The sequence below is a fragment of the Onychostoma macrolepis genome, chromosome 15, assembly GCF_012432095.1.
Source record: "Onychostoma macrolepis isolate SWU-2019 chromosome 15, ASM1243209v1, whole genome shotgun sequence".
NCBI lineage: Eukaryota > Metazoa > Chordata > Actinopteri > Cypriniformes > Cyprinidae > Onychostoma > Onychostoma macrolepis.
This window is the reverse complement of record NC_081169.1, coordinates 1970709-1992714: the sequence shown is the minus strand read 5'-3', so window position 1 is coordinate 1992714 and position 22006 is coordinate 1970709. Positions and strand designations below refer to the sequence as shown.

At 36.8% G+C, this 22006-nt stretch overlaps 1 protein-coding gene and 1 long non-coding RNA gene across 6 annotated transcripts in view; one reads left to right on the top strand and one right to left on the bottom strand.

The window, feature by feature from the left end:
* The first annotated feature begins 662 nt into the window (after positions 1 to 662).
* LOC131520420 (NACHT, LRR and PYD domains-containing protein 12-like) overlaps positions 663 to 22006 on the top strand; it is a 54410-nt gene continuing 33066 nt past the window's right edge. For 3 of the 5 annotated variants that reach the window (XR_009266054.1, XM_058744645.1, XM_058744649.1), the window contains exons 1-6: positions 663 to 779; positions 3668 to 3757; positions 5070 to 5204; positions 6115 to 6162; positions 7250 to 9032; positions 21325 to 21498. Coding sequence is in view for 4 of the 5 variants with exons in the window: in XM_058744645.1 (XP_058600628.1) it covers positions 3688 to 3757; positions 5070 to 5204; positions 6115 to 6162; positions 7250 to 9032; positions 21325 to 21498 (2210 nt within the window). In the remaining variant the exon portion in view is untranslated. Of the gene's footprint in view, positions 780 to 1043; positions 1296 to 3667; positions 3758 to 5069; positions 5205 to 6114; positions 6163 to 7249; positions 9033 to 21324; positions 21499 to 22006 lie in introns of those variants that run through there. The other 2 variants (XM_058744648.1, XM_058744647.1) reach the window with 2 other exon arrangements.
* On the bottom strand, positions 13051 to 18068 carry LOC131520421 (uncharacterized). Its single transcript, XR_009266055.1, has 4 exons — positions 14358 to 18068; positions 14228 to 14294; positions 14056 to 14157; positions 13051 to 13982 (listed from the first exon to the last, which is right to left on the bottom strand). It is a non-coding gene; the product is annotated as an uncharacterized LOC131520421 (long non-coding RNA).

The window sequence follows — 22006 nt, the reverse complement described above, 5'->3', positions numbered from 1 at the left end:
CTTGGGAAGTCAATCTAACTTAACATTTTCTTATATTGATATTGTTTATCTCTTACTCCTTAACAGTTCATCAGGCTCTTAATGACTGAATCTATGCCGTCATTAATATCTGAAGGTTTGTCCAGCACTCATTAAAACCCACTGGCTCTCGATTCGGACTTGTACTTGCTCTGATGAAAAAGTACCATAGTTCTTAACTGTAGCATTTGTTATAATAAGGCTAGCATATTAATCATTACCAGGCCAATAATGACTTTTTTATTAATCTATATTGCATTTGTTATGAGAAACAACAGCCTTTAGAAACAATTAGCTACAACACGCCACAGTTACAAGTTAGACAAAATTTACCACAATAAATAAGCCTACAGTAAAACGTGATAAATTATAGTAAAGGTGGTCATGAGTTAAAAATGTTAATATTATGTTAGTGCTGGTGCAAGATTGTTTTCTCCTCTTTTCATCAGTCTTTTTAGTTTGTGCCTTTTTTTAGATAATGTTCGACTTACTCCATAGCATTTTAAAGTGGCAGTTTCTCAATAGAATTCAAACAGATGGCATATTTTACCATCAGCTTCGGTTGTACTTGCTAGTTTTGGTTATTGGAGGGGTTACCCTCCCCCCATCCCCCCCACAAACTACGCCCCTGCATACATCCTTCCCAGAACAATACAGGACGTAACACTCCGAGTCCGAGACACAAAGTTCTGCCGTGACTTCGATTGGAACTATATTTATCAGCGAAACTGAGCAGAAACAGTCAATATTGTGTCTAAAATGTAAGTCGCTTAATTTTAACTTCTTGTTTATTTAACTACTATTGTATAAAATTGCATTGCAATCATGTTGAAACATTTTGGTCGTGCAACGGCATTTTGTAATAATTATTTCTGCCTGTGCAACTAAACTTTGTGTGCGGTTGCATTGGCACGACCACCGCATTGTTAACTCATAAGCTCTGCCATTTCTGCTGCATATGAGAAACATCAAACGGCAAACGAAACTGAAAGCATAACGAAACCGTGCTTCTCGGAGCGTAGAGTCTAGTTTATACTCGCTGCGTCAGCAAAAATGAAGCGAATATTGAGGAAACCACGGATGGTTGCTAAACGTGCTGTAATTTTTAGTCGGTATATAATACAGCATGTGGTGGTGTTTGCCATGCCTCATCTTATTTGTTTTTGTTATACGTTTTGTAAGTTTGTCATTGTAACCTACTGTTTTATTGTTGTGGTGCTTTTTTAATCAAGAATAACAATGAATCCATCTTTTGTTTTAGTCTTATAATGTGAAAGGTGAGTAGAAATGTAAGCAAAATGACAATAATATTTTCTTGTAAAACGTGACACCGAGATCGCGAAGTCGAAAGTGAAAGCCGATCATGCGGAAACCGGCTAATTCCGGTCCCTGGCCGGTCGATCGGTGCAGCTCTACTGTTAAGCATTATATAATGTTTGTTAATGATTTATTAATGAAAATTATTATATAGTGTTACCCAGGGCCCTACGCAGGATTTTATAAATACAGAGGTCCCAAAATGTAGATTGTTAGGAGGGTTGGGGGGCATGCTCCCCCAAGAAAATTTTGATTTTCCTGACCTACATGTGTGCATTTTAAGATGTTTTAAGACTCATAAATTGGTTAGGGTTAGGTAAATATAGGTTTAAAACCAAGTCAGTGGGCAGTAGTAGCATAAATTATTTTTCAGCAGATTCTTAAACATGAGAATCAGATTAAATGTTGCAATGAATGATCCACGCCACAAACTGGAAATAGAGAAGATATAGTTTGTTTATGAATTTAGGAAAATTTATAATTATCCTGGTAGCCTTCAGTAAAAACAGGTGTCTAAAATGATTAAACATTAATATTATTATTATTATTATTATTATTTTATTCACACTGATAGAAATTAGTCTTTTCCAATAAATTTAAACTGATTTTTACATTTTATGGGCATTTTTACCTTTATATAAAGCCATTTTTTCTAAAAGTGTCCATTATCTTTTGAGTCAAATTCTTACATGTAATCAGTTTAGAATAAGAACAAGACATTTGGGCTGATACCAAGCAAATTAAATCAACACAAGAGTCATCTGAAGTGGCATTAAGATGTATTTACACACTGTTTAATGCAGGACATGAATGCATTTAACATGCAATTACAAATGCATAAATAATGTCTTGATATATTGATATTTGAAATGATTTAAAACTTTCAAGAAAGTCGAAATGTGAAATTAAAACCGCCAGCAGTAATAAGTGAGTCATTGCGATTGAACCAAATCATTTAAACAGTTGATTCATTGAGGAACGAATCACCGTCATGTTGCTCAGAGACGCAAAACAGTGCTGTGGCTGTGTTTGCGATTATTTTTGTTGGCGAAATAGAGCAAAAACAGGCAATATGGTGTCTAAAACTTAAGTCTCTTAATTAACTTATTGTTTATTGAGCTGTTAAATAAAATCAACACATGTGAAATCATGCTGATTTTTGGAGAAAAAAAAACAGCAGTTTTCATGTGATATTGATTAACTATATAAAATTATGTAAATGTACACATTTTCTGCCTCCATATCTTGAATTTTAAGATTATTCCAAAATGGATTTTAATAGACTGAATCATGCAGTGAAAGAACACACTGTAAATGCGCACGCACGCTGTTCAATCTACTAGCCTTCATCACGTAATGTATGCGTGCGCTCTGTAGATGTGTTTGGTTTTTGCTATACTTGATAATGTCAAATCGCACATCACATTATTACTGTCTGATTTTATTAATCTTTGTTGGAATGGTGGAGCAGGCTGATTCCAGTCAGGAAAGAACAGAGCAGACGGATGTGAATAGTGTTGCACAGGACAAGTGGATGACTGCTCTGGAAATAAATGGAGTAATTGTGTCACTCAAGCTAGACACGGGAGCAAAAGTCAATCTGATTTCAGAGCATGAAATTATTTAATCAAAATCTATTCTATACGACCCTGTCTTTAATTTAAACAGTCCAGATTGGTATATCCTTTAAAGATGCTGGACTTGTTAGTTTTGACTGTGCGAAGTTCTATATTATGTATGAACTTCACGAAAGATTAGTTCTGTGTGACATTATAGAGCGACGCAAAGTTGTTGTTATTATTATTATTTTTTATTGTCGGATTATCAAACAGAATGACACAGTTTTGACTGTCATGGTGTGTGCATGAACCAGTGTGAAATACCTATAATTACGTTGCTTATTCTGATCACTATTGGGCACTTTTTTGCATTTAAATTCTGACTGTTGACATTGAAAATGATGCTTGTGTTTTTCGAGGGTATCGGTTAATTTCTTGATTGCCGTTTTGTCAGTGTCTTGCTTGCATATTTGAATCATATTTGGTAGTTCTCTGTAATGTATTTTCCCCGATTTGATCCATGGGAAATTTATCTAGCATTATATTTATATTATTTTGTCATCATTATTTCGTTATAAGGAGTTAAAAATGGCTCTTATCAACCTTGATTTACATTCTATCACATTATTTTGATAATTAAAGTTTTGGGTGGTTTTTGGGCGGGGTTTTGTGAGCTTTTGGGCTGGAAATCGTCCATACAATCTGGCAACACTGTTTCTGGAAAGTGTCTAATGTCTAATGAGCTTTAAAACCCTTTTTCTTCTGTCCAACAGCAGTGAGTCAGTGAAGGACGATGGCATCTGTTGATGAGCATCGTGACACACTTGATGAGCCGGAAGAAAAAAAGCTGAAACACAAGCAAGGTAATGAAGAACAGAATAACAGTAATGTTAAAATCCCTAGGAGCAGTAAAATACACTTTATTTAAGTGCACTTAGTACACTTACTACCGTAATGTACTTAAAGTGCTCTATTTTTGCGCACTAATTTTGTGCTTACTATACAAAAAATTATTCTTTAGTACTTCTTAAGATAATCTGAAGAACGTCTAAGTGTACTCAACTGTGCTATTTTGGGACACCATGAATATGAACTAAAATGTGCTTTTAACATACTTTCTCTGTAAAAAAAAAAGTATTTAGTTACCACTTGAGTACATTTGAAACCATCTTTCATACACGTTTAAATATACTTATCAAACATAGAAAATACACTTATTAATTATTTAAAATATACGATTAATATATAATGAATATATATACAAAATGTATATATATATGTATTGCCCACATATTTTAATAGATTAAATCATTTAATTTCAAATGTATTGTAATGATATTAACATTCTTAACTACATGTTTATAGTGTCTTTAAATAGTACAATCAAGTACACTATTACTGTCATTGATAGTACTTTTTTTTTACATAAATTAATTAATGCATTTCTACTGTATTTTTCATGAAAATCCAAATAGAACTTCGTGATAGTGTATGTATAAGTGTATGTATATGTGTGTGTGTGTGTGTGTGTATGTATGTGTGTGTGTGTGTGTGTGTGTGTGTGTGTGTGTATGTATGTATGTCCACTAAAATTGTATGTAAAGTGATTGCAGTACACTATTAAGCAATGCAATTATAAAACACTTTATCTGACTACACTTAAAATCAGTTTAAGTGTTAATGATAATTAGTTTATTTATATTAAGTGTACTTAAGTAGCACAGTTGGGAAAATGTACTCATAACTATTAAATTACCAATATATTTTAAATAAAATCAATTTAATTTAAACTTAGGATAACTATATAAAAGTGTACTAACATTGAACTCATTTTTAAATCATTCAAAGCACACTTTTAAGAAATACACTAATAAAAGTCCTCTGTATATTTTTGCAGTAGTATACTTTATTTCAATGCACTAAAAATCCATTTAAATCTCAGTGTTATTTAGTATACTTTTGCAATTGAACTGAAGTACTACTGAAGTAGAAATATACTTTTAATTAGTGTACTTATAGTGTATAACTTTTACCATTTTATTTAGCACAAAAAATAAGAGTGTACTACAAATGTACTTGCTGGTATTCAAGTACTTTTAGTGCATTCAAGTATATTTTTTTCTCCTGGTAATTGTCATTCAGGAAATGTAGTGAATGTCTCTGTCTGTATTCCAGTCCTGAAGAGCAGTGGTGTTCAGACTGGAGTCAGTGTTGATCTGAACGCTCAGATGGGAGCAACTGTAAATGCTCCTGTACTCACTGGAAACACCATCACATCAGTGACCTTCAACTACAGCACTGCAGGACACGGTACTGTCACTATAACTGCTGACTGAGACACGCTGCTTATTAGCAGTCAGTGAAATAATGCTGAGTGTTTGTGACCCCTGTTCCTGTTAAAGGAAAACGCCACCGTTTTTCCATATTCTAATATGTTCTTCCCTCAACTTAGACGAGTTGATACGTACCTCTCCCACTGCTACGTGCTCTTCTGCCATACATTATAGTTATAATTTTTTATCCGCTTAGAAAATCACCACGTTTTATTTTGTGTCACCATACTTACTCGTGTAACTACTCATGTAACCGTCTTTAAATAGGGAAAACATGGAAGTGTTTGGTAGTTTCTAAATTCAGCCCTGTTTGGATCCTAAGGAATGAATGGTGCTAAGCTAAACGCTAACATAGTTGCGCCGTGCGCTAGAGTGATTAAGTGCATGCACTGAGACGGGAGAGGTACGTATCAACTCGTCTAAATTGAGGGAAGAACATACTTGATTTCTCTTACTTGTTAGTGTCTTGAAACGGGTGTCTAAGATAAACTCACACACAAAGAAGGCGGCAAATAGTCCTTTAATATATCCTTGAACAAAGAAAAATGATAATGCAGCAGGTAGGAAAAAAAGACAAGAAACACGCATCACTTGAAAAATTACTCCTTATAAAAATACAAAGGAGGCTGTGTGACATTTCTTCACTCACACGTTCTCTATGGTGACTGAACATAAGGGAAGTGAATGGTGACTCATGATACACTCAGGAGGAGAATAACAGGGAGGACTGTGTGAGACACCTCTAAATATCTCAGTTCATTTATGATAATGTTGTTCATAGGCAGATATGCTTTACAGTATTTTCTTTCATGTATCTGTATGTTTTGTCACACACTTTAGTTCTTTTTAACTTTTCTACTCACTGTTATTTTTCTCTCTTCTCACAGAGCCACAAAAACTCTCAGAGATGGCAGAGAAACACACTGAAAAACAAGGTCTTATCAGTCGTATTCAAAACTTCTTTTTCACAATTTTCACTGTATAAATCACAGTTAGAGTAAGAATATCAGTGGCAGTGACCCAAACACTGCCATGCAATGGTGTTGTTCATAATGTTGGGCAGATTAGGTTTGGGAGCATTATTAATATTAGAACTGAAATTAGAGGTGAAATGTGAGGAGTGATGTACTTTATCACCAGATATAACCAGATTGACCTCCTCAACAGCCAGAAACTTCAGCCAACCACCGTATGTGACCAGCACTGACCGCGCCAGTATACCTTATATACACAGAAACAGTGCGTTCACTGCCAGCTGTTCCTGAAGCACTGTCCTCTGTACTGAGTTTACAAATTACACATTGAAAAGAGTTAAATATACCTGGATGACTTGATTTGAAAGCTTAAATCCACCAGAGTAATATATTTATGAAAAAGTTTGTGAATCGAAAACCTCAGGAATGTATTACCAATTCCCTTTAAGTCAAGTTATTTCCCTCGGCGGCCATCTTTGAAACGCCTCTCGTTCAGCTATTCCAGTCATGAAAGTACAGCTCTCATCTCTTTGAATGGGGAACACTGAATTCTGAAAGCTGTTCACTAAGCATAAGATGAAATTTGACATTAACAATGAAATCTCACAACAAGTGTCTCATAAGATTTGTTCTTTGTGCTCAAATAGTGTTAAAAGTCTTATTTCTCAGGCTAGACCAGTCATTGCATATACACGGTCCTAAGAGCACATCTCAGGATACTGACTGTTTCTATAGCAACTGAAGCTTATAAGTGCAGCTACAGTGATGCAATGACCAATTAACAACTGGCTCTTTTATTTAGAAGCGGGACTGTTCCACAATATTGTGCCTTGCACTTTCTCCCATTCAAGTATTATATGTACTGTACATCATCTTTGTATATTTAATGTCTGTGGTGTTACTTTCAAAAGTTGTTTAATTACAGTATGTTAAATGAATTCTGAAGAGATCATGCTGATGTAAAAGCTTTGTTTCTTTAAAAAAAAAAAGAAATCTGTTTTTGCTTTTCCCCCCTATGTTTTATTAACTTAATAATCTTTTATAACAGCAGATTTGATTCTAAAGGATTTTTTGAAAACTCACAAATCCAACATGAAGGACAAAGCAAAACTTATTTTTGAGGGCAAAGAAGCAGCAGATCTCCAGGCTGTTTACACAGAGCTCTTCATCACAGAGGGAGATATGAAGGAGGTTCATCAGGAACATGAGATTCTGAAGATTGATGATGCTTTCAAGAACAAACAAACACAGGACAAACCAATCAAATGCAATGATATATTTACATTATTAAGGAAAAACAATGAGAAGAAGATTGTTCTGACCAAGGGAGTCGCTGGCATTGGAAAAACTGTCTCTGTGCACAAGTTCATCCTGGACTGGGCAGAAGAAAAAGCCAATCAGGACATACACTGTGTGTTCCTGCTTCCATTCAGAGAGATTAACTGCATTAAAGACAGAGAGATCAATCTCCATGAGTTTCTGCAGAAATTTCATCCTGAACTGGAGGGCCTGGAGAAAACAAAGTTATATAAGGAATGCAGACTAGTGTTTATATTTGATGGACTTGATGAGAGTCGTCTGGCTTTGAATTTTAATTCTACAACATCACGAGGAGCCATTGTTGAGAATAAATCATCTGTAGATATGCTGTTCACCGGTCTGGTCAAAGGGACTCTGCTTCCATCAGCTCTGGTCTGGGTGACCTCACGGCCAGCAGCAGCCAATCAGATCCCTCCTCGGTATGTGGGTTTGTTCACTGAGGTGCGAGGATTCACTGACCCACAGAAGGAGGAGTACTTCAGAAAGAGAATCACAGATAAGACTCTGGCCTCCAGAATCATCTCACACATTAAGACGTCTCGTAGTCTCTACATCATGTGCCACATTCCTGTGTTCTGCTGGATCACAGCCACAGTACTTCAGGATCTTCTCATCAACAACAGTGAAGAGAACATCAGCACAACACTCACTGAAATGTACATCCACTTCCTGCTGATACAGATGAACATGAAGAATCAGAAGTATGATGAACAAAAAAAGAGAGAATATACAGAGCACTTACAATTAAACAGAACAATGATTTCAAATTTAGCCAAGCTAGCGTTTGAACAGCTGAAGCAGGAACACGTTGTGTTCTATGAGAAAGATCTGAAAGCGTGTGGTATTGAGGTGAGTAAAGACACTGAGTTCACAGGAATGATCGCTGAGATCTTTAAAAAGGTATATGTACTTCATGAGAAGAAGGTCTTCTGCTTTGTGCATCTTAGTGTTCAAGAGTTCCTCGCTGCAGTGCATGTGTTCCTCTGTTACCTGAACAAGAACATGCAGGAGCTTCAGTTTTTCTTTGATGAGCCCGAAGAAAATATCACATTACAGGAGCTACTGCAGAAGGCTGTTGATAAAGCCAGGAAGAGTGAGAGAGGACATCTGGACCTGTTCCTGCGGTTTCTGATGGGCATTACACTGGAATCCAGTCAAAACCTGCTCCAAGGCCTGATCCCACACACTGAAGACACCACAGAGAGCATCAAAAAAATAAGTGCACACTTAAAACAAAGACAAAAAGAGAATATCTCAGATGAAGCTTCAGTCAACCTATTCTACTGCTTACTTGAGCTCAAGGATCGTTCATTATATGAGGAACTCCAGAGATACCTCAGTTCAGATGCACATCCAGGAAGAAAACTCTCATCTTCAATGTGTTCAGTGCTGGCCACAGTACTGCTGATGTCAGAGAAGGTTCTGGATGAGTTCAACCCAAAGAGGTTCACTTCATCACGAGCAGGCTTTACAAGACTGGTTCAAGCTGTGAGAAGCTGCAGAAAAGCCCTGTGAGTAATTTCACTGACTGCTGTTTGATCAAATGTGTATTCTTTTTTTTCTTTTCTTTTTTATGCAAGTAAAGAATGTGAGAATGTTTACATGTACCAAATACAGAACCCCATGGACCAAACATATAACATATAAGAGAAAGAAAAAATAAACCTAAGTGAAGAAGGTGACAATATTTACATATAGAATAAAATATAATATAAAATATACATATATATATATAAAATATAGAATCACTTGGACAAACAAACATATATACTGATAAGTCCGTTCTGATTAGCTCCTGTATTTGCATTCATACAGTATGTCTGTGAACATGCGTGTGTGTGTGCGTGCGTGCGTGTGTATATGTGTGTATGTCATTGTGTCTAGGGTTGGGGGGAGAAGTATACAACTGAAATGGTATCTTAATAGACTGATAACAGATATAGAGCTCCAGCAGTCACGTGACCCATTATGTTTACACCACCATGCTGGCAGGCAAGAACAGCCGGGAGCGAATATGAAATGAATGGCACCAGCATAAGTTTCAAGGCAACAGAGATCGCTGCACATTTTAATTCAAAAGACATAGACCTGTACATAGCAAAACTTAGTAGATTAAACATAACAGATCCCTATAATGCCCCCGGGGTGCTTTTAACGTGTATTAATATATGAACGGATAGATTTCCTGACCTGCAGTATCCTGATATGTACAACTATCTCATCAACTTTCCCTCCTAACGTTACTCCGGAGACTCTTTAAAAGCCTACAAAAGCCTGCAGGATACAAATGGACGCAATCTAATTTTTTGATGAATATTCAGGTGTCTGCCGCTAAAACCATAGACTGTAAAAACGTCGTCACTGAAAATCGCAGCACGTAAGTCAACTGTGTTGTTAGCTAAAGTAATCAACTAGGGATGCACCGATAGGGCCCGATACTGAGCTCATGTACTCGTATTCGTTAAAATGCCCCGATACTAAACACCGATACCTCACAGCATGTGATAAGTGCCATATTCAGACAAAGAAACACCGACAACAGAACAAGAGACAGCAGAATGGAGTTATTAGAGATTAAGGATGTCTACGAAGTATATGTATGCAATGAATATAATGTTGAACATTCAGTATTAGCTGATGTGTGCGAGCTGATAAGTAAAGCGCTGAGTGGATTGAGTGCGCGGTGGCGCAGATGCGTGAGCTCGTCGAGTGAATATCCCTTTCTCACAGACATCACTGGAAAGTGTGTACTTCGGTCGTATATGTCAAAAACAAGTAAAACAATGCACAAGTTACTTAACGGTAGGAAGAGAGAGAGAGAAAGAGCGCACTTCTGTTGTGTGAACTTTATTGATGTTCGCTCACATAGCACGCATCATTTGAATTAAAACTAAATCGTAAATATAAGACAACTTAGGGGCATTCACTATTAACATCATTTATTTTCAGCCTTAAGCATACAAGACTTTCTGGCGAGAGTGAAACTAGCAGCCTGTGTGAAATGCACGAGGCTGTACTGTACTTGTCCCTCTCATTCTGCACCAGTACAAATACGTGCGCGCCTTGCATGTTTTGGTTGCTTCATGAGTGTTTCTGCATTATATGAGTGGCTTTGAAATATAAAATCGAAGCACGTTTCAGATTAAAAAAAAAAAAACGTGACTTCTAGTTCTGAAAATATCATGGTTAGGAGATTTATAACGAGTGGTTCCCTGCATTATTACAGCAAAGCGCGTGATTACAGTACTGAGCCGCTGCAATGGAGCAGCTCTAATGCTATTAAATTAAAGATGATGTACCATAAAGCAAAAAAATAAAATAAAAAATGAACAGTGAAAGTAACACAAACTTGTAAAATACATTTTAATAGGCATAATTAAGTGTTAAGATAACCGAAGGATATACAGTCAATATACAGAGACCAGATATAATGTTTGATATTTTTTTGCTAGTGGGTGCAGGACACTATAGTTCATTTATGTAAGTGAGGATAGCATTATTATAATACCCAAAAATTCTTCATACAGTGGACTACCAGTAAAATTGATACAAATGTGGGACCAAAAATGATTCAGACCGAAAAAAACTGAAGTTCAGGTTTGCATGAACATGAGCCCAAATGGCCTCAGCACCTGAAGGGTTAGCGATAGGGTGACCAGACGTCCCGTTTTTCCCGGGAGTCACAATTCGTTGTCGATTAACTTCAAGTTAGTGAAGGCGGGATAGGTGGAATCGCGCTGATAGAAGCGCTCTCTCTCGCGCGCACGCTCCACTTCTTCAGTTCTCGGTACTCGGTACTCAAATACATACACAGCAGTCCAAATGTCTATTGTGTAGTAGAATATCTCACGTAAATACAGTCGGATATGGCTTAAGTGAACGTAAACAGGTGGGTGAAAACTGAATGTGTGTCAGTATTACATGCATCCGTTTTAAATGGACAGCATTCCTATTAAATACCTATCTGTGTCATTAATGTTAACCAACGAAAAATGTTAAATAAATGTATACTACTGTATCTGAAAAATGAGTTTAATTTGTATCTCTACCAAAAAATGAATATTTATTCCAGTTTTTCCAAATTCAATCCTTGATTAAAATTTCTCATAAGCTTAATTGATTTAAAGAGAGATGAATTAATGACTGTTTTTGTTTGAAGACTACATATAAAATGGCTACCAAAATAAATGTTGGTAACTGCAGTTTGACTAAAAGTAATGACTAAAAGTTGACAAAAATGCAATGATTTTTCGTCGACTAAAACTAGACTAAAACTAGACTAAAACTATTAAAGACTCAAATGACTAAAATGTGACTAAGACTATTAAGCATTTTCGTCTCATGATAAAGACTAAGACTAAATCAAAAATGCCTGCCAAAATTAACACTGCTGCATAAAGACTGATTTTGTGTTGTATTTTTAGTGTTTGAACTCCTTTAATGTAGCTGTTTTGGCGGATGGCTGCTGCTAACGGTTCGATACAAATGGTGAATAATGAGGGAGAGAGCGGGCATCCCTGTCTAGTCCCGCGGTGCAGTGTGAAGCTACGTGATGTTAGTCCATTAGTGATGACAGTGGCTGAAGGTGATGTATATAGAATTTTAATCCAATTAATGAATGACTCCCCAAAACCAAACCTCTCTAATGTGGAAAACAGGAATTTCCAGTTGACCCTACCAAACGCTTTTTCTGCGTCTAGAGTGACTATGCTGGCTTTTGCTTTTTGAATTGTAGAATAATACACTAAGTTTGATCTGGGTGTATTATAGATGGTGTGACCTTTCCTATTCTATGGGATAGTACTTTGGCGATGATTTTAATGTCAGCATTGATCAGAGAAATGGGACGGTAGCTTGATGGTAATTTTGGATCTTTATTGGGTTTGAGAAGAAGTGAAATTGTGGCTGTATTCATATTAGCTAGGAGTTTTCATTTTTGTTGTGACTCACTTAACATTCTGATGAAGAGTGGTGATAAAGTGGACCAAAAGTGCTTGTAAAACTCAGCGGGGAATCCATCAGGACCTGGTGCTTTATTATTAGGCATGTGTTGTAGTGCTGTAAGAAGTTCAGGTTGTGTGATGGGTGATTCTAGGCTGTTTCTTTGGTGTTCATTCAGTTGTGGCAGATTGATACTGTTGAGAAATGAGTTGATGTCATTTTGATTTGGGTCTTTTTCTGAGGAGTATAATTTGCTGTAAAAATTTGGTTAATTTCTTCCGGTGAGTTGGTGGATTTTCCTGCTGGGTCTGTAATAACTGAAATTGTTGCTTTTTCCTTGTTTCGTTTGATTTGATTTGCCAAATATTTACCAGATTTATTACTATGATGAAATTATTGTCTGAGCCTATGAATCAGGAATTGATTATGTTTGTTGACTATTGTATTTAATTTTAATTTATATTCTTTTAATTTATTTCGTGTTTCTTATTGTGGCAGTGCATATAGGTCAAACAGACCCCAAGATCACAATTAGTTTAATCCGACTACGCCACCCTGGTGGAGCGCCAGGGAAATACTCCCAGAAAAGACACAGGTAAGTTTTACCAGTTGGAGGCAAGGAAATAAGATCTAGTGAGACATGTGTCAATACAAAAATACACTTTATTATAATAATATCAATAAAATTCTCTCTCTCCAGAAACACACCACCAGATTATTAAAGTAACTTCAGGGCCAGGCTGAGTGGGAACAGGGCAGGCCGGCTGCAACTCGGGAGGTCATCCAAACCCACCTAAATTCACACCACAGCAAACACCTCACAAAACACACAGTAAAGCAAATTGTACCAACACACACACACACACAAAATACCCCGTGAGACACACCATGGAAGGAAAGCGGCTAGCCTCCCCTGCTCCACACAGAGTCCTCACTGGCTCCTGGAGGCAGAAATGAAAAACATTAACCAAAAATTACAAGAAAAGTATTATAAAAAATAAAAAACAATCAGACTAAATTTACAGACACTAATTGTAGGGACTCCAATGCGCCAGCCTCCTAAGTGAGAGCAAGTCACAGTGCCTGGAGGACACCAGAAGTACAAAACGAATGAAGTAAAAAATGTGAATTCTTTACGATGACGTAATACACAGAAATGTAAAAGGAACAGTTATGAAGCTGCAAAACAACCACAAATAGCACAACACAAAAAAAGAGAAACAATATAAAAGTTAACTCTATTATAAAAGAAACCCAAAGTACAAAAAAAAGAAAAACCACAGCGCAATGCGCAAACAAAATTATACTAAATCACAATAAAACGGATAGATGGCCCGGCACAGGCACAGAGATCAGCCCAAACGACCCGCCAAACAGCGAAGCCGTACCACAGGTCCGTATTCAAAACAAAAACAAAAAATGCCCGTAAGCAAAACAGCAGCGGTAGTATCTTCAAAACAGAAACAGGTCTTCACCAAGAGATCAACTTAGAGGCGGTGATGTTTCATTCCCCCTTTTACCTTTAACAAAAACAAATGTTAAACTAAATCTACTAAGTCCCGTTTTCAGGAAAGAGAAACAAAACGTACTTACGGTTAGGGTTGAACGAAGACCAGCGCAAAGCTATATGGTTACTCCAACAAGTGTGACTCAACGTACCAGACAGCATTCACGCATCCGCTTGTGTCACCATTACTGAGAGCAACACAAAATAAATACCACCGGCACAAGCGACTGAAAAGTTTAATACGAGCACGAAACATACCTGTAAGCGAACTCCGCCACACACTTGCCGCAATATCAATGCCACCAGCCCCACTCTAAAAATCAAACTATAAATAGCGCGGATTAACTTCGCTCCATTCACAGCAATAGTCAATTCGGTCTTACCCTACCTGACGCAGTGAGGAACGGAAAGGGGAATGCCAGGAAGAGGAGAGCTCAAAATCAACCAGACACCACGCTACCCCTCAAAATAAGAGTCCTCAAGTAGTAGGGCTGCTTACATCTCATTGGTCCACCAATCAAACCGGGCCAATAACAGATAACGCTACCCTGCTACATTATGTTGGGCTATTTATATTGAAGTTGTTTGATTTTCTGTTCCAATTCTGTTTCTTGTTCATTTTCCTTCTTTTTTTTGTAAACGGAGTATGAGATTATTTTCCCTCTTAGTAGTGCTTTTTCTGTTTCCCACAGAAGAGAGGAAGACGATCCAGGGCTGTCATTCAGTTCTAGAAAGAATGCCCTCTCTCTTTTAAAATAGATGTCAAAATCTGTGTATTTCAGAAGAGATATGTTAAAATGTCATCTGGTAGCTGGTTTATGAGGTTCACTTCCCAGTCCATTTTAATGTTACTGGAACATGGTCGCTAATGACAATTGGATGAATCTTTGATTCAGAAATGCTTGATATGATAGAATTACTGATGAGAAAGAAATCAATGCGGGAATATGAGTGATGGACTGATGAGAAAAACGAGTATTCTTTAGCATTTGGGTGTTGTAATCGCCAGCTATCACCAAGACCAAAATCACTCATGAACTGTTTTATGGTTTCTGCAGATTGCCAAATGTGTTTATTACTTAAACTAGATCTATCTATTGCTGGGTTGAGAACTGTATTAAAATCACCTGCTATTATGACTGGACAATTAGAAAGATTTGAAATAGAGGAAAACAGGGCCGTACGCAGGATTTTATAAATACCGAGGTCCCAAAATGTAGATTGTTAGGAGGGTTGGGGGGCATGCTCCCCCGAGAAAATTTAGATTTTCCTGACCTACATGTGTGCATTTTAAGATGTTTTAAGGCTCATAAATTGGATAATAATATAGGTTTAAAACCAAGTCAGTGGGCAGTAGTAGCATAAACAGGGTTGCTGCAGGATTTTTAAGCTCAAATTTAAGACTTTTTAAGACCTTTTTTAAGACCTGCACAAATAAAATTAATACCATATGAGCAGGGTAGGGCAATGATAAAATGACTGTAAAAAGCATGATTTACAGTTCAGATAGATTTTATAAAATGATACACTTCACATTTCAGCCTTTAAACCATTTTTAAGAAAATGGATGAGTCAAAAGTATTAATTATTATATTAATTTACACAATTATCAATAAATTATTATATTAATTAAATAACATACAAACACATTTTACTGTTTAGATTTTTATAATGAATTATCTCCTTATCGATCCACCAGTTCACATTTACAGCTCTGTGTGTTTGCAGGGCAAAAACATGGGTTGATTTTTGTATTGGTCTGAACAAAAACAACCCAATGTTCCTACAATACTGGAGGCTGCAGTTCTTTTTTGGGACAGCACCATCTATTCCAACAGAGGTGACCTGATTCAAACATCAAACAAACAGATGCAAACAAACAGCACATCAGACATGAAGCACTGCGGCTAATTAACTGAAGTCTCACACAGAAACAAGTCTTTCCAAGAAAACTGAATTTTAAACCACTATTTTTTTTTTGGAAAACAAGCAGTAAATGAATAGAGTGCAAGTCTAAAAGGGCCAAGTTTTTTTTTTTTTTTTTTTAAAGAATAGAATTAGAATTCTTTTTGGCTCATTAAAAATTAATCTTGCTGCGCTTTCCGGATTAATTGTAAAGGTTTGATAGAACTGGCTGGAAGACCTGACATAATACATACATACAAAAAATAAATAAAATAATTAAAAAACAAACAAACAAACAAAAAAACTATAGGATCCTAGAAATCCGGTTCTGAAACTACAGCCTCCGGTATTGCATGAATACCCTACTCACAACAACAGCCTTATTGAACATGCACATTCATTCTCTGCCAGCAGGAGGCGCTTTCGAACTGTTTCCCTGGTATTGCAGAACACAAAGCAGCACAGCTGGACTTTGAAACATGCAGCGCTCATATTTTATTTATAGCCTTTTGAAGTTTAATCGTCACATTAAACTGTATCGCAATTCTGGTCTGTACCCAAATTTAAGACATCTTGAAATCATAATTAAGACTTTCTTGTACAATTTAAGACTCTTTAAGGACCCGCGGGAACCCTGATAAATTATTTTTCAAGATAAAAGATTCTTAAACATGAGAATCAGATGTTGCAATGAATGATCCACGCTACAAACAGGAAATAGAGAAGATATAATTTGTTTATGTTTATGAATTTAATAAACTCAAGTTATAATTATCCTGGTAGCCTTCAGTAAAATCAAGTGTCTAATATAAATATAAATATATATATATATATATATATATATATAATTTTATTATTATTATTTTAATTCACAGTGACAGAAATCTTTTCCAATAAGTTTAAACTGATTTTTATATTTTATGGGCATTTTTATGTTTATAAAGCCATTTTTTCTACAATTGCCCATTATCTTTTGAGTCAAATTCTTACATTTAATCAGTGAATTAGAATAATAAGACATTTGGGCTGTTACCAAGCAAAGCAAATCAAATCAGCTCAGAAGCTGCATCTGAAGTGGAATTTAGATGCATTTACACACTGTTTAATGCAAGACATAATGCATTTAACTGCAATTACAAATGCATAAATAATGTTTTGATATATTAAAAATAAAACGTTAAATTCTGATATTTGAAATTATTTAAAAAAATCGAAATGTGAAATTAAAACCACCAATAGGTGGCAGCAAACCACTGTTAATAAGTGAGTCATTGCGATTGAACCGAATCAGTTGATTCATTCAGGAACGAAACACCGTCATGTTGCTCAGAGACGCAAAACAGTGCTGTGGCTGTGTTTGGAATTATTTTTGTTGGTGAAATTGAGCAAAAACAGGTAATATAGTGTCTAAAACTTAATTAACTTTTTGTTTATTGATCTGTTGTAAAAATTCAATATCACATTTGTAATCATGGTAATTTTTGGAGAAAAATGGCACTCTTTGTGTGAAATTGATTAAGTGATATATTGAAGTGGTATAAATATTTAAATTTTCTGCCCCCATTGTCACGGATCAGCCAGGCTCCTCCACCAATCCCAAGCAAAGATCACAATCACCTGAATACTGATCACAACCACCTGCACCTCATCAACACTCAGCCCAAACCACACTACATAAGCACACACCTCACTCCAGTCAGCATCCGATCTCGATCACACGAAGTGGACTCATTCCCTACCTGCTAGCTTTCCTGTAGCTCAACTAGTAGAGCATGGCGCTAGCAACACCAAGATCATGGGTTCGATTCCCAGGGAAAGCAAGAGCTGATAAAATGTAAAAAAACTGTAACTTGAATGCAATGTAAGTCGCTTTGGATAAAAGCGTCTGCTAAATGCATAAATGTAAATGTAAAATGCTAGATAGACTTACCTCGCTATACTTACCTCCTCGTCCGGATCGTCTGTGTTTCCCTGCGTCACCTCCATTCGTCTGTCCTCGCCTGTCTTCCCCGCTCAGAAACCACCATTCCCCGAGGTGTGTGCATCTCCCGTCAATCACGAGCTCCTGGCATCTCCACCTTGGCAAAATATCCTTTATCAGTCATTATCATCCCACATTCACAATATCAACAGACTGCATTACTTATCTGCCTACTTATATCAATAAATCTGTGTTATACTCACCATCCGCTGTGTCTGGTCTACATATCGTAACACCCATGTCTTGAATTTGTGATCATTCTAAATGCATTTTAATAGACTGAATCAGGCAGTGAAAGAACGCTCTCTAAATGCGCTCTCACTAGTCTAGACTTCACGTAATGTATGCGTGCACTCTGTCGGAGTGTTTTGAATGGTTTTTGCAAAATACTCGATAATGTATACTCGATATTATCGCAGACTATATATCGCACACCCCTACCACTGAGGCATCTCAGATGAGAAGGCCTGTTACCTTGGCTTTTTATCCTTGCAGCACCAAAGCAGAATTAATATAAGGTAATTATTTTACAACTTCTGTTATTGGAAATATACCGAGGTCCGGACCTCGGGGACCTCAATGGTGGGTACGGCCCTGGAGGAAAATAAGTTTTTTAAAAAAGATGGGTCGTCTGAGTTTGGGCCGTATAGATTACCAATTGTAACTGGGCTATTATCGATTGAAATGTTTATAATAATAAAACGTCCTTCGGGGTCTATAACAGTGGTATTATGAAGAAATTAGATTTTTTTTACTTATTAAAATGCAAACTCCTCTTTGTTTTGAGCTGAGAATAAATGATTGTACTTTGATTTAATTTTATCTTGATCTGCATCTGATAGATGTGTTTCTTGCAAAAGGCATATGTCAGCTTGTAGATTATTTAAATCATTGGTCTCAAACTCAATTCCTGGAGGGCCACAGCTCTGCACAGTTTAGCTCCAGCCCTAATCAAACACACCTGATCCAGCTAATCAAGGTCTTCAGGATTACTAGAAACTTCCAAGCAGGTGTGATTTGGAAATGGTTGGAGCTAAACTCTACAGAGCTGTGGCCCTCCAGGAATTGAGTTTGAGACCAATGATTTAAATGATTCAAGACTTTGACCTTCTTTGCATGAGAACCAATTCCACGAACATTCCAGGTTAGTAAATTGATAGAAGACATGTTATGGAAGGGAAATGAATATTACTGTATGAATGTATGAGTGCCGTGTATGTATAGGTGTGAGTGTATATATTTATGGAGTTGTCACTGTAGGTACATGTGTGTGCATAACATGTTAATGTTGTTGGCCGACGAACAAAACTGAAGAAACACAAATGACAGTGTGTATGAAGCAAATCAATAACAACAATACAAGGACCATTAAATACTGACATGGTGTGAAACAATGATATTATGTTGGGGGGGGCGCGAGACCAAGGTGCAACATGAGAGCTAATTTCATGACTTAAAATGTGATAAAGAGAGAGAGAGAGAGGATCTGGTGAGCGAAGTAAGGGTGATCCATTTTTAAATTCATAAACAACAGTCACTTATTCGGAAATGAGAGTGAAGAGTTCAGAAGAGCCAGGGGGTAAGGTCTTTATCATGATATAACTGTCCATTTATGTGAAGTTTGTCCACAGTTATGGTTGCCTTTTTTCCTTCATTCATCATTTGTTTTCGAATAGGGAACATATGTTTTCGATGCTCGAGAATGTCCTTTGGATATTGATCATTGAGTCTGTAGTTTGTGCCTTTGAGTTGTCTGCCTTGCCTCTGAACCAGTTCTTTTTGTTTATAATGTTTGAATTTTGCGATGATTGGACGTGGGCAATTGTTGTTGTTCTGGGATCTGATCCGATGCACGCGGTGAAAAGTGATATCCTGTACAGTTTCAGCTGGTAATTTGAGCTGTTTTATCATGAAGTCCTTAACTGATTTTTCGGGGTCATCTGGGGTTTGTTCCGGAATGCCTGTGAAAACTCAATTGTCCCTCACGCTTCGCGATTGTAAGTCCAGGGGTCCGTTTTTCGTACGTCGCTAACTCAGTTAGCTGGATTTGATTGTTGACGATTTCGCCTGATCTTGGATCATTTGGTTCTTCGAAGCTCATCCTAGACTTGCTGTCATAGCAACGGGTCTGTAAGCTTAAACCTGCTCGGGACATAATTGTATTGGAGTCTTACACACATGCTATAAAGTATGAATCGTTCATTAATTTGAGTGATGACAGCTATTATGGGAGTGGCTTGATGGAGCGCAGGAGCTGCAGATAACTGTATCTCTAAGAAACTTTAATTAATGCTGTCACATAAGAAATTTGCTTCAAAGATAAAATTAAATGAATTGCTAATTGCAACATTGACATAAAAATGTAAAGCCTGTACAAATGCTAGAAATCGTGAATATAAATAATTGGGAATCATGTAAAAAAAATTACAAATAAATTAAAAACAGTGCAAATTTCATTTATCTATTATAATATTTGTGTAGTTTTGTTCGCTCGGCTGTTTCCTTATAAAGGTCCAGAAATGTGTCGAGTTTTTCGTCAGGTGTCTTTTTTAATGATATGATGTCATTACGTTGCTGTCTTGCCGCCAGCCAATCGCTGCATTGCTGATCGTGGTTTCGAGGATCACATACATCTGCCCTTTTCGGGGAACACAAGAACGCGCAGTAATCTTAGATAACTTAATCCAGATATTTTAATCTAATACGTAAATTCGTTTGAAGAACCAAATTAGCCAGAGATCAGTTATCAGGATTAGAAGAACTGGAATCTTTCAAATCATCTCAGTTATAATAAGCGACGTACGAAGAACGGGCCCCAGAATGCTCCCTTTCATGGCTTTGTTTTGTGTGACAACGGAGGCGTGTTGAGCGGTAAGAGAGTGAACGGAGTCCTTCAAAAAATTATTTTCTTTGTTGAGTGTCTATCTGTTCTTGGCTGAATTCTAAGCTGTGCCATAGTTCTTGAAAGTCCTTGTTTATTACTTCTATTAGCGTGATCCTTGCCTCAAGTCCGGAAAGTTTATTTTCCATGGAGAGTAGAATGTCGCTTACCTCTGTGCAGTGTGGTGGTTTAGGTGATGTGGATGGTGCTGTACCTGTGCTGTACCTGAGTCTGTTGTAATGTGTGTCGATATATTCCTCAAGGTAATCCAGGTTGCAAATTGTTATAGTCCAGTTTTGAAAAGGAAGAAAAAATGCAAAACAGGAGAGGAGAAAAAAAAAAAATTAAAGTTGTTTAACGTTGTAGTCTAGCAGAGGGGAGCCGCCATCTTAGATTATGCACCAGATCTCGTTGAGTTCTCGCGTTATGCAGCCATCCTCCCGCCAAATGTTTTATTCTAACATCATTAAACAATTAAATGTTGAAATATTATGTAAAATATCTTCTTGTTCTGATTATGAAGGGTAAAATAAGTAAAATAAACACTAAACATCAGAAAATAACTCGCATAACCTTCTGTTTTGGCAGATTTGACGGCTGTGGTTTTGATGAAACATGCTGTGAAACTGTGTCTTCAGCTCTCCAATCATCAAACTCTCATCTGACAGAGCTGACCCTGGGTGGCAATAACCTGCAGGATTCAGGAGTGAAGCTGCTGTATGATGGACTGAAGAGTTCACACTGTCAGCTGAACGCACTGAGGTTTGACATTCAGTGAATCACTGCTACAATATGAGGATGAATTGGCTTTTCATAACTATAGCTAGCAGATTATCCCATTTATATTGTAAAATTAATGTGTCTTGAATACATTGAATCACTGATACAAGGCAGGCGATGTCAACTCAAAAACCTCATGAGAAAACAATCGGGGTTTCCAAGCATCCTGGAAAACCTGGACTTTTGTAATGAAATTTTCCAATTATGAGAAATGAACTAATACCTAAATTTCCTTAAGTGATTCTTTTGAACAGTTTGTTTCAATTTACAATTTCATGTTAGTTTAAAACATGTTCCCTTTCTTTATGCATTTATTATAGTAGCTCTGTTTTCGCTTAGTCAATCAAATCCTCTGCACACTGTTATATTACTTTTTATATTATATTACTTGCCTCATTTCAGTAAGACATATTCAGTGTGTTGATAACATGAACCGCTGTGACCAGATCACTGAGTTGAACTGGATCAAATTATTCATGAGTCAGTTTGA